The sequence below is a fragment of the Condylura cristata genome, unplaced genomic scaffold (assembly GCF_000260355.1).
Source record: "Condylura cristata isolate star-nosed mole 26May11 unplaced genomic scaffold, ConCri1.0 scaffold00024, whole genome shotgun sequence".
NCBI classification, from domain to species: domain Eukaryota; kingdom Metazoa; phylum Chordata; class Mammalia; order Eulipotyphla; family Talpidae; genus Condylura; species Condylura cristata.
Genome location: NW_004567125.1, coordinates 24,858,784 through 24,872,342, shown reverse-complemented (window position 1 = coordinate 24,872,342; position 13,559 = coordinate 24,858,784). Strand labels below are relative to the sequence as shown.

Here is a 13,559-nt window from a genome sequence, read left to right as displayed (position 1 = left end):
CTTTCTTAAACGATCTTGTATCATCTTTACAACAAGCTATTCCTCATTTGCAGATGAAAAAAACCAGAGCTTCAAGAGAAGTTGAATGCATTTCTAAAGTTCATGCAGTCACGAGTCATGACCTCAGGACCTTGGGATGACAGAGCCTTATTCTCCTAGCTGCTTCTCCCTACTTCCAAGGTGCTGGTATGTTATGTTGGGGTGGAGGGACGGCTGTTAATAATAAATGCACAGAAATGCCTTAGACCCCATTCTGGGGGATGTATGCAAAGTGGAACATGCGTGTCAGATGCATGAAAAGAAGTATTCGGTGTCACTGTGGTGACGTCTGGTCAAACTTGAGCATAACAGTTCCTTACAGAATCATCAGGGGTCCCTACATCCTGTCAATCTGGATTGGTGCTGGCTCTGCTACTTACTATGTGACCCTGGGAAGGTAATTTGTCCTGTGTCTGTACTGAAGACTTAGCTCATAGGTCATTTTGAACATCAAATTGCACGGTGCTGATGTGTAGTAGCACTAAACATTAAATATTAATATTTCCTAGTCACCTATATGAAAGGATCAAAAATTAAAGTGACTCCTCTTACCTACTAGAAACACTGGAGACTTCAGTTCTACCTGGAGAGACCCACCTTGCCTCAAATCTTCAGTAGCTACCTTTTGCCACTGCATAGAATCCATTCCTTCCATGTCAGCCAAACCCTGGCTTAACTCCAGAGATTCCTCAAATCTCTTATAAAGAAGAATGATCTCTTCCTTTCTTATACATTCTTTTCCATACCACTTGGTTTTGATGAAATTGGTCTGAGTCTAAGAGAAGGAGGTGAAGGGAAGACATTATTTTTTACAGGAACTGATCTACCAGCATTTTTGGTACAGCCCTGACCTCCTTTACTTTCCACAGAAATAGGTTTGTGATCTTTAATTTGTTAAGAAACATTGCTACTATATACACCAATGCCCCTCCCTTTCTAATCAAAACCATCTCTAGGAGAGAGAAATTCTATGTGACTTTGGCTTCTTTGAAATCAGTATATGTAGTTGAGTTTTTGTTGAGAGGGTTAGCTTTACAACATCAGGGACAATGGCAATCCCCAATTGCCTCTGGGAAAAAAATCAAATTTCCAATTACTGAACACATAAAGCCTCATAAAGAGCAACTTCTCTAATTTCTTCCCTTCACCACATGATTCCTCCCCAACTCAACTGTAAAATTGAGAAACCAGTAATCCTCTTCATCCAGGAATTCATCGTACCAGCGGTGGAGCATCTGAAACCCAAACACGACACTAGTGTTATGAGGTGGTGCTGAGTTGGCTCCTTTCTGCTGCTAGCATTCCCCTGGGAGAGCAGAAGGCTGCACATTCTGGATTCTCTAATTTGGAGATATAAGGGAAGAGCAGTCATTAGCCATGGTCAAACAGGAGGCGTGCTATTCCTCCCTGCACCTCAGACCCTAGTCACAGATAATGACTAGGACGAGGTAGGACAAATGTTTTACTGAGAGTCATTTCCTGGGCATCTGCATATTTCTTTCTTTGTTAATTTCTAAAGTGTTATCTCAGATATTCTCAAAACAGTCTAAAAACCAAACATCTCCTTTCAAAGTGTCAACTCTTAATATCTCCCACTGGAAGACACGACCCAGTTGGGAAGAATATCTCATTTCATTAAAATAAACAGAATGTACTGGCCCTCCCTGGTGGCGCAGCAGGTTAAAGCACAGCACTGAGAAGCTGAGGCCACTTCCCCATGAGTTCGATTCCCGCCTGCCCCGGAGGTGACCACATGGTGCAGCAGACCTCTCCTGACCCGCCCACTGCTCCCCTCAGCAGTGTACTTCGTCGACCTGCCTGTTCTGCTCCCTACTCTGTCTCTGGTGAAGCCTCTCACTGCCCCTGAGCCTCTGGCCTGTACCCCAGTTCTGTATGCACAAATAAATAAATCTTTAAAAAAAATAAAATAAAAAATAAACAGAATGTAATAATAATAGCATCTCTGCGCTGAGGTACATCGTTTTGGGATACTTCATATAAGGGTCAGTGTCAGTTTTGGGCTTTACTGGACACAGAAAACTATTTTCAAGGTTCTCACTCATTTCCTTACTTTCAGTTAAATTACCCAACTTATGCTTTGTCAGACTCACAGTGGCTGCTGTGGAAATGAGCCTGATGAGGGCCCTGAGCAGAGTCAGAGTCCTCAGCTGGGAAGCCACTGTGGTCATCCAGGCTAAGAAGAGGACTCTGACTAAAGTGGTCATACCAGGAGGGGAAAATGCCAGATACTGGGGAGATTTTTAAGATCAAGCCAACAGGATTCACTAATGGGTATAAAAATGCTAGTTAAGGATGCTATCAAGATTTTTGGTCTGGGAAGTTGTCATATCTAGACTTATCCAGGCACAAACAACTCAATATCTTTACTGAAGACCAAATGCTAGCAGGAAGCCTTGCTGTGCAGGTTCTCAGATCCAGGAAGTGCAATCCCAGTCTAAGTCTCTCACCCCAAATACCTTGACAAAGTCATTCAAGGCCACCTCTGGACTTCCAGTATACAAGGACTGTATACAAGGAGAACTTCAGCTATGACTCCATTGGAACAATCCAGTCCTATTCTACCCCAATGGGCAACCCTAATGTCCAATTATGCTGTATTGGAAATCATGTGGGACCCTGAGCCAAAAACTTCTGGGTGCTGATCCTTGTGCCTCCACTAGCCCAGGGTGTGCCTTTAACCCTCTCTGAGATTAATTTTCCTCAACTGTACAGCAAAAGCAAGAGTATAGGCCCTCCCTGGTGGTGCTGTGGGTTAAAGCTCAGCACTAAGAAGCTAAAGCCACTTCAGCATGAGTTCGATCCCCACCCCAGAGGTGATCCACATGGCACAGCAGACCTCTCCTTACCAGCCCACAGTATACTTCATCAGTCTGCCTGTTCTGTTCCCCACTCTGTTTCTGGTGAATCCTCTCACCACCTCTGCACCTCTGGCCTATACCCCAGCTCTATATGCATAAATAAATAAATCTTAAAAAAAAAAAAGCAACAGTATCAGTACCATGTCTGCTCTCAGAGGTGCTAAGAAGTCTAAAGGAGATAATGTACATAAATGTGCTTTATCAAACAAATCATTATAATGCACTAAACAATTTGCTATTGCTAGTCACTTTTCACTCCAGAAACATATCCTGCTATTCTTCATCCTGTTGAGCCATGGGAGGTTAAACTGTATGGACAACATCATAAAACTCCCTTGACATCTGGTTGAGTTTATCCAGTGAGGAATCCTGGCAGAGGGAAGGTGAGCTTGGAATATCTTTCTCCCTTTTTCTCTCCCAGCCAGATCACTGTGGGCTGGCAATATCCCACTACTGACAATTACAGTCCTGTCAAGTGCCCCACTGGCAGCTGATTCTGGAAGCTGCTTCCTCCCTTGGGTTCTTCAGACCTGAGAGCCTTATCCCCATGCCCATTCCTATAAAAGTTTTTTTTTTTTTTAATTTGGTTCTCATCTGTTACCCAACTTGACTGTTTCATTTGTTTTCTGCCAAGATTTTGATGTTACAATTGTAAAGTGATGGCCTTACTTCTTAGGAGTCTTCAGGATAGTCCCATGTTTTTAGCTAATGCTTTGGGATAAGAATAAACTCTTCCCAGTTGGCAGTTACTTGGATAACAAATCTGAAGTTCAGTACATAATGTTCAGAACAGGATTCTTGAAACATCCCTCAATAGAACACTCTGGGGTACATAGTTTTGGGAGAACCCATATAAAGGTAAATTGAAGAAGGGAGATATTGATCACACCTTCCCCTCAATTTTACTTTGGACTTGCTAGTTATTTGCAGTTCTCATTGATCTCTCCAAAGAGATCAACCAACTCTTCAAAATGTGAAGAGTTATGTGGATAGTTAGACCATTAATTTAAGCAGAATAGATGATCAGACAGGAAAATTTATTGGTTGTGATCTAATTTTCCAGATACTCATTTCTATAATGACCTACCTTACAGATCTCCTTCTGGGCTCTGGGGATCCAGGGGTTTACATCCCCAGAAGGAAGCAGCTCCTTCAAACCTTGAATGGTTCGAGACTTGAGGGGCAGCGGCGGGCAAATCTGCTCATTCAGGTACAGCTCACAGATTCTGTTACCTAACATGTGGCGAAAGACAGCATTCCCGGTCTTCCTGTTCCTCATTAGGACACTGAGGAAATGGTGCAAGTCCTGCCAGAGGTCCAGGAGCTGGATCTCCACTTTCAAGTCCTGCTTCTTCAGGTGGTGTCGGAAGGGACTCCCGGCACAGGTATCAGCACACAAGGCCCAGTGGGTGTACCCCAAGGAAAATTTTTGCTTTTTGGCCCTCTTGAATGTTACTGGGGTGGTGTGATTGATGATGGGGGTGACCGTCCTCAAGTGGGCAGAGAAGTTGTCCTCAAAGACGCCCTCCAATTGGATGTTACTCTTGACTTTCTTTACGTTGGACTTCCTTGCACCGGGTCTATCTTTTTCTTGAGAGCTATTTTTTCTCTCCTTTGAAGAGGTTACCTTCAAGGAAGGCATCTGAGGGCTCATCATCTCTTGAGGACATGCCTCCTGGGGCGGCCAAATGGTGGTGTTTGACTTGAGATCCATTTCCAGGGACCAAGAATTGTGGTCAATCAGTTGCTTCATTTTTTTCTTGGTCTTCCTGCTCGAGTAGTGTTTCTGAGGGTGTTGGCATTTCTTTATGCTCATGTTCAGTGGGATCCCTCCATCATGGGTGTGGCAAACACTGAACAGGCCAGTTTCATACTCTTGCATCAGTCCCTGGCATGATTCTTCCTTGGCCATGATCATCTTAGCATGGGTGTAAAAGTTGGGGAGCCAATAGCTCTGGAGTTTGAACAGAGCCACTTTCTGCATGTGACTCAGAATTTCTCTCCTGGTGGTTGACTGGTTGGGATGCCAGATGGGCAATTTCAGGAGGGACTCTGTAAAGAATACAAAGAGCTGAAGAATGAACATAATGCAACAATGGTGGTGATGATGTTGGAGAAATTTTTGGATTTTTTCAAAATTTTTTTTGCATGTAATATTTGGCCAGATAAAATATACAGTGGACATAGAGTAATAGGCTTCACTCCACTCATAATGACCCCTTTCTCTTGTTACTTCCTTTCCTCCCCATTGATACAGGCCATTTTTATGGGACTCTTCAAATTTAGAATATTGACTGTTATTATAAACAAACAGAAAAAGCATTAGGAAGAACGTTTAAGAACTGAAATATTTACCTCTTAATGAGATTTCTCAACATCAGATGTGATTGAAGGAAGGGATTTGGACTGGGTAATTTTAAGGAGTCCTTACTAGGCCTGATTTTAATGTTATATTTTCTAAATTATGTATGTATGTAGAAGAATATGGCTAATTCCAAACAGCAAATCTTCTGGGCCACATCTATATTTGGGTCAGGAATGTTGCTTCACTCAATACATATATAAGTGCATTTGTACAAATCTGATGCTCTAGAGGAGGGGTTGCAAAATTTTTCTGCAATGGGACAGATAATAAATTAGACATTGTAAGCACATCCAGTTTCTGTTGAACAGTCTCCTCTTTAACCCTTTAAAAATACATAAACTTTCTTCTCTCACAGACCACATGCCCTGCGTTTGACCTGTAGATCATAATTTGTTCTACAGGATACTGATTTAAAGAAACAAAAAAGGACAAACCACTAACCTCAGAAGATGCAGGAGCTGTTCTATTGCCCTGTTCCAATTCCTCTTTCTTCCTGCCAACTTTTCCTAAAAAGTGTATCTCGGCCCTCCCTGGTGGCGCAGCGGGTTAAAGCACAGCACTGAGAATCTGAAGCCACTTCCGCATGAGTTGGATTCCCGCCTGCCCCGAAGGTGACCACATGGCGTGGCAGACCTCTCCTGACTCGCCTGCTGCTCCCCTCAGCAGTATACTTCGTCGATCTGCCTGTTCTGCTTCCCACTGTCTCTGGTGAAGCCTCTCACCACCCCTGAGCCTCTGGCCTGTACCCCATTTCTGTATGCACAAATAAATAAATCTTAAAAAAAAAAAAGTATATCTCGGCCCTCCCTGGTGGCGCAGCGGGTTAAAGCACTGCACTGAGAAGCTTAAGCCACTTCTGCATGAGTTCGATTCCCGCCTGCCCCCGGAGGAGACCACATGGCGTGGCAGACCTCTCCTGACCCGCCCGCTGATTGCCTCAGCAGTGTACTTCGTCGATCTGCCTGTTCTGCACCCCACTCTGTCTCTGGTGAATCCTCTCACCCTCCGCATCTCTGGCCTGTACCCCAGTTCTATATGAATAAATAAATAAATCTTTAAAAAAAAAAAGTATATCTCAGGAAGAGGTACCTACTAAGGATAGCTGGTCTCTCTCAATCTCCCCGGTGAGGACTGGGATTCCCACGGGCACTGATAGATAGGAGGTGAGAGGGCAGCAGTCCACAAAGCAAGAGACTGAGGGGTATCAGACATTGGATTACTTTTTGTTTTACTTCCTGTAAGTTTCATCCACTGAGGATTTGCCTTTTGGCTCTTACTAATATTCATGTTGCAGAGTGTCACCACCCGGGAGCCCTCCTGCAGGTGGGTGGCCTTCAGCACGAGGAGGAGGGACAAGTAGTGGTCTCTCATGTTCAGGTCCATCTCATCTATGCTCAGGATCTTCTCAGCAAGGATCCAGAAATCTACCAGCTCTTCACCTACAGATCAGACAAGGTGGTCACAGAGCTGTCAATCTTGCCCTTCAGTAGTTGCATCTGAGTGTAGCAGCTGGGAACATCTCTGCACCAACAGCTTGCTTAACTGCCTGTCCCTGTCAGGCAGTCACTCTGGTGGGTTAAAACACTGTCTGGAGAAATGTCCTACTGTAGGCGTGGATGGGAGATGTTGGAGAAGAGATTTACCAGATGGGGACTTGTGTGACTTTTTTTACTATTGCTAAAAAACCTATTACTTTAAAGAAAATTGCAAATCTCTAAGGACAGATCATGACATATTTGAATCTTGACTAAAAACTGAAGGTCAGGGGGAAAAAAATGTCCATAAGCCATAGACCACAGCAATCTGGAGAGGGACATCAGGGTCAAAAGATATTAAAAATTATATCATTTATTTCATAGCTTTTCCAGAGCTAAAGTCTCAGTGACGTGCAGTAAGATAACCTTCACTGTTCGCTCCTACATGCTTGCTGGAGATCGAGAATTTCGCCGCTAAATGAAGGCTCATTCCTGAATGAAGGTTACTGTTGCTGAAGTGTCAGTCAGTTTTGATCAGCTAAGGACACAGAGAAGAGAAGCAGTGCATCCTTTTGCTATAAGGTTTATTTATTTATTTATTGGGGGAGGTTACTTATTCCTTATATGTCTCATCACCATAGTGACAGCATTTTAAAGTCAGGACCTACGAATCTTGTTCACCTCTTACTCCACCTACCAGCATCAAGGCTGCTTAGAGCGATGCTCGACAAACATTGCTGAGTGATTAAGTGAATGAACGAATGAATGGGTCCGTGAGTGTGTCTGCTCTGGCCTATGCTGTGGATCCTAGTTTTCAAAGGCTTTTCCCAAATGGCATCACAAAACAAGTTTTGTTTACCACAGACATAATTGCCCGTAAGCCCTCCAGCACACCTTAGACATTGTTAAGAACTTGCAAAACCTCAGGGACAACTGTACACTCACCTGCACTGCCCTTAAGGTAGGTACAGAAGCGCCACATGCCTCTGACTCCACCGACACATTTCTGGAGTAGCCACTGGTCTTCCTTTTTCCATTTCATCATCTTGGCTGTCAGGGAAAGTTGATGGTGAAAAAGAGAACAGGCTTGTCCCCCACCAGATGACCATCTGCTCAGTGTGAATGCGAAATGGTGACCACTTAGGTGAGTCGGGCTTGCTTCTGTGTTGTTTTTGGAGTTTATGCCAGAAGCTCTCTCTGACATGCAAAAGCCCCACAAGCACCATACTATGCACAGATCAAAACACCTCCATCCAGGGCCTGTGCCTTCTAGAGTCCCCACCGCATAGGGTCTTGCTAGCACAATTTTCCTTGTACTTATAGTGAAGAGGTAAGTGTAGTAGGTGATTTGTTTCCACTCAGCAGCTCCAGAATCTTAACTATCCCTGGAGTGGAATATAGTTTCCTTTGGCCAGTTGAGCTGTGGGTCAATTACAAATATTACATGCCTATCAACTGCCATGGTCATTCCAGGCAGAACTCTTGCCTCAAGCTTATATTCTACTGAAGAAAACAGACAGCTAGTAAGTATAATATGTCTATCATCCAGTAAGTTTATAAGCACTATAGGAAAAAAATAAAAATGAAAAGCATGTAAGGGGGATGGGCATGCTAGGATGAGGTTGTATTTGTGGGCATCAGGGTCATTAGGGTAGCCTTCACTGAGGAGGGGAGAGGGAAGCCTGTGGCTTTTCTGGAAGCAAGGCATTCCAGTTGAAGCAAACCCTTGATGTGGGAAAGTTCTTGCTGATCTGAGGGATGAGGCTCATGTGGCTAGAATGGATAAGCGACAGAGGCGGGAGGAGGAGACGTGGTCAGAAAGGACACAAAGCCAGGCCTCTTGGACCTCGAAAGCTGCATTTTAGGGGCACTGGGTTTCCCACTGAAGAGAAGTCATTAGTGCTGTGACACATTGTCAGAGAAGGAGCAAACATATGATATGATCTGAATGGAGTTTTTAGTGTTCCCACTCTAGCTGCTGTGAGAGGAATGAGAGCGGAAGCTAGAGACTGAGACGATTTCAGTGCCCAGGTGAGAAATGATAGTGGGTTCCATCTGGTGGGAGCAAATAAATGATGAGATGGGTCTGGAATATTTTAGATGATTTTCCTATGTTCAATGAGACAAATAATCCAGTCCATCTGACTCCTCCTCATTGCTCTACGTACCAATTATCTGTAAGATTTCACTTACCGCCACTATATAGGCTCAGCTACCTCAGTCCAAGCTATAAAAGCTGCCAAAATCTATATCTACTGTAGCTCTAACAGACACTGCATCATGGTTCAGTCTGGTTTCCCTACTTCCTCCACATAGACACCTCCCATACTTACCTCCTTCTGTGGACTTAATGAAACTGATGAATTCCTGACAGAGAATGTAATGGAAACACAAGTTGGTTTTACAGAAGAAAGGTAACCGGAATTTTTCCAACCAGGTCAATAATCCTTTGTACTTTGCAACCTAGAGTATAAACAAAAGAGGAACAGGGAAAAGAAATGGAACTGAATTTTGAAGAAAGGCCTCTTAGCAAGGAGCAAAAAATTGCCTCACACTGTCCAGAGGTCCAGAAGAGAGGTGTGTATCTGGTCCAGAGGAGAGGTGTGTCATAGTCCTAACATAAATTTAGTGAAAAGTTGCAACTCCACTTGCTTTTTTACAAACACACAACTTCTCATAAGCTTCCAGTTCACATCAGTGGCCCAACATGTGCAAAATCACACAATTCATGTTTTATGTCATATAGAGCAGGGGATGGATCTGAGGAAATGAAACAAATAAAATGTTCACTTTGGGGGATTTCCTTAGGGAAATGAATGTAAGAAGCCAAATAAACTGTCTTTATCATTAGCTCTGTAGTGCCCAGAACAGTACTTTGAGTGATCTTTGATGCCACATTCCGCTGGTAAGTCTAAGGTTTACATGTGGATAAGGAGAATAAGAAGGGGGATGAGGAGAAGAGAAAAATAGCGACAGGAACAAAGGAAAAATAGCAAGAGTGGCCCTCCCTGATGGCACAGTGGTTAAAGACACCCTGCTATCAAGCTCCCGGCCAGAGAAGTGACCCACATGGCACAGCAGAACTCTCCTGTCTTACCCACTGCTCCCCTCAGCAGTGTATTTCAGTACATCTACCTGTTTTGCTCCCCCACTCTGTCTCTGATGAAACTCTCACCCCCTACACCTCTGACCTACACCCAAGTTCTTGTATGCACAAATAAACAAAATCTTAAACAAAATAGAAAGGCATCTGGAGGAGAATGCTCAAGTGGTGCTAGGCTTTGCAGAGCTACACCTTAACCTTGAGCTCCACCATGAGTCACCACACGGCTTATGGACTGCCGTTTCCCACCAGCACTATGGAATGCACTGCAAATCAATCCCCAGACTCTCAACATAATCTCCAAGCATCTAATATTTAACAGTCACAGGGGTGATGAAAGGTGGATTCCACAGACTGGGAAGGCTGCACCAGGGTACAAGTGCAAAGAGGAGAGGAATAGCTACCTGGATTGATGCTGCTTGTTCTACTCACCTGCTTCGATTTCTTCCATAGTCAGTTTCTGGGCTCTTCTCTTTCTCTCTCTTCCAGCCCACACTTCAAATTCTGCTTTTTTCCCCACCCCAAACTCTGCATCTTTCAAGACTCTTACTCACCAAGTTATAAGGTAGTTCTGGCCATAAGCTCCACTCTGAATTTTCAACAGTATAAAATGGTGTTTGACCAAATACCTGCAAAAGGAAGCGAGGAAATAGCCAAAGGAGAGGAGCTTGTCTTCATGAATGTGTTATGGCCATCTGCAGCACAGGGGAGAGAGTTTCCATTGCTTTCCCGTTTCAAGGACATTAATTCTTAAATTCATGTACTGAACCAACTTGCCTTGAATAAAAATGTCCAAAATAGATTCAGTTGCAAGATTTGTTTGTGTGTTGGATCTGCCCTAATGTGGACATTATCCTGCCCATGTTCAAAAGGCAAAGGCCATGATATTAAAAGGTATTAACTTTGTATAAGGCATTATACATTTCCCCAACAACTCAGAGTTAAAGGTCTAAAACCAGGCCCTGCTGGTGGTCAAAGGGTTAAAGCATGGCACTATGGAGCTATTGCAGCCATTGTAGCACAAATTCGATCTCTGGCCATGGAGGTGACCCATATGGTGTTGCAGACCTTTCCTGACCCACCTGCTGCTTCCCTCAGCAGTACATCTGCCTGTTCTGCTCCCCACTTTGTCTCTGGTGACCCCTCTGCACCTCTGGCCTGCACCCCAGTTCTATATGCATAAATAAATAAATGTTTTGTAAAAAGGTCTAAAATACTTTTATAAAGAGAAACAACTTTGTATTATCAAAACTCTTAACCTGGGGAAAATGGAGAAGATTGGAAAATGTGGAGAGTATGAAAATTAGGGGTCCATATTACTGATGGGGACAAAAAGATTTTCCAAATTTGATAGATAATTCTAGGTTACTGTCCTGTTTTGTCATGGAGGGGCAGGACTGTCACTGAGGCAGCCAGATTCAGAATTGATGGAAATGGGTTTCTGTGTTTATAGGTATCTAAATTGCAAGTCTTAGCACCACAATCTGATCAAAATAAGGGGAAACTCAAGATTTTAGAGGAGATTTTGTTTTTTATTAATTTGCTCAAATTGAAATAGTTTTGACTTGGAAAAATTTTCTTCAAAGACATGCAGTTTGGTAAGATTCATTATTCAACAATTAATAAAACATTTGAATTTAAGTCTGACGATGCTTACCGGGAGGGAGAGAAATGTGTTGAAAAAATCAGCAAAGACTTCATCCTCTAGAAGAATTATAAGATTTGTAGAGCCAATTATTTCTATATAGGAAGAAAAAACAGTGTTTGTGAACCACTATTGCATTTGGGGTAATAAAATTAAGCAATTAAACAGACCATTTCCTACTGCCCAAACTCAGCGTGATGACAGTCTTTAAGGAGATCTAACTCAATGGTCTCCCCTTCTCCAGGAGTCCCCTGCAGACCATGCTGCTTAACCTCTCCCAGCTGTGGGGAGCTCAACCTCTCCCACAGCTGTCCATTCCATTTATGAAGACACAAAATGATTCAGAAAGGTTGTTTCCTGCTGTGAACTGCCTGTCTTTGTTTCTTTTCCATTAATAGATGCTCTACCCTCCAAAGATTGAGAGAATCCATCTAAGTCCTCTTAAATAAAATAATGCTCCTTATATTATAACACGACCATAACTTTTGCTTCCCTTCAAGCCCTCTGGCTAGTGCCCAAAAAGTTCCTCAACTATTCTTCACATGATCCCCCTTCCATCTGGTTCCTTTCTTGACAGCTGGAGTGGCACCCACATCTCAAGCCATTGGCATGCTCCTTAGGGAAGCATTAGAGAACCATTGCCCATAAACCATGTCATATTTGTGTGGTCAGAAACAGGGGGGACTTTGGTGCTCTTCTAGCACATGATTGATTCCATCATCCTTTACTCTTGCAGCCACTTCTCAGAAACTAGGGCAGGAATTTTTCTTTATTCCAGTCAGATTTCAACGGTGGTATGGGCTGTCCCAGTGCCATCTCATCTTTCACGGTTGGCATTTGCATTTGTTGCACTTCTGGACACTGTAGACACTCTCTGGAGTGAGAGAACTGGCCACACTTAGAAACTCTCCTTTTCCTCAATCTCTTTTTTTAAAAAAATAAAATAAATAAACGCTGTTGTTGTTTAAACCCTGAGTAATTGTGCACTAGTGAGAATCCACTGAGAGCAACATGCTAGGCACCCTGGGCACTGTCCCTTGGCCATGGCTTGAGCACTGACAGAGTGCCATGTTTAGCTGCATGTTCCAGCACTCTCACTCCCAACCTCCATGCCTTTGCTCTGCTTTCCCATTGCCTGAAGTGTCCTCTCCACTCAGTTGTTTCATGAATTACTAGTCAGCCATCAAGAACTAGTTTACCTATAATCTTGATGAGCCAAGAATGGTAGAAAATACCAGAGGGTAAAGGGACTCAATACTCCCCTGCACCATCATGTGCATCTCCCATCACCAGTCACTGACATTAACAAGTCACTCTTCTCTATTTGATGGGTCTGTCTTCCTCACCAGCCTGCCTTCTGTGAGCTCATGTCTTTTTCCAAGTGCTGCAAGTGTTTGCATAATGTCTGAGTTCTATAAATGCTGAATAAATTGTTCTTTCAAGACAAGACCTATCATTTGTCATTTTTAGAGCCTGGCATGAATTTATTGAATGAAACTATTGAGAAAACCCACAGAAAATTAGGGCTTGGCAGAAATTTCCCAACTGATTGTTTTCCACAGTTACACACACTGCTGATGACAATAGCTTGACTGTCACAAAGCTGGTCATTAATAAGATTGTCCTAAAGGGTATGGAAGTCAGAATTTTTATATCCTTCCATTCCCTTCCCTCTCCCATCCTATAACTACTCTTCCTGTTTTTCTGTTCTTATCTGTTCTGCTTCACACTTCCTCATAACCTGAAATCTTTTTCAACACTCATCCCACACAATCATATTTACTTGGAACAAAAGAAATCATTGGATAATCCCAAAGCCCATGTAGCCTCCTCTCAGGAAGAGGTTTGGAAGGTGAGGACTGGATTTGCCTTTTGCTTCCTCCCTCTTAGTTGCCTTAATTGTGTTGTGAATGAGACCCTGTCCTAACATCCAAGATCGAGTAGCATAATATGAGAGAAAGAAGAGATAAGCAAACAGAATGAGTAGCATAAAAGCCACTCTTAGTCTTTCTGAAAGGGTCTTTCCCCTACGGGACTTACCTACGTTGCTCAT

The 13,559-nt window shown here is 43.3% G+C and overlaps 1 protein-coding gene across 1 annotated transcript in view; it reads right to left on the bottom strand.

Annotated features, from left to right (window-relative positions):
- The window catches only part of RGSL1 (regulator of G-protein signaling like 1), a 45,527-nt gene extending 31,968 nt beyond the window's left edge, over positions 1 to 13,559 (bottom strand). The window contains exons 1-8 of the mRNA XM_004688148.1: positions 13,547 to 13,559; positions 11,519 to 11,601; positions 10,416 to 10,490; positions 9,092 to 9,221; positions 6,561 to 6,722; positions 4,006 to 4,970; positions 1,212 to 1,274; positions 592 to 814 (exon numbers count right to left, since the gene is read on the bottom strand). Of these exons, the coding sequence (XP_004688205.1) occupies positions 592 to 814; positions 1,212 to 1,274; positions 4,006 to 4,970; positions 6,561 to 6,722; positions 9,092 to 9,221; positions 10,416 to 10,490; positions 11,519 to 11,601; positions 13,547 to 13,559 (1,714 nt within the window). The remainder of the gene's footprint in view (positions 1 to 591; positions 815 to 1,211; positions 1,275 to 4,005; positions 4,971 to 6,560; positions 6,723 to 9,091; positions 9,222 to 10,415; positions 10,491 to 11,518; positions 11,602 to 13,546) is intronic.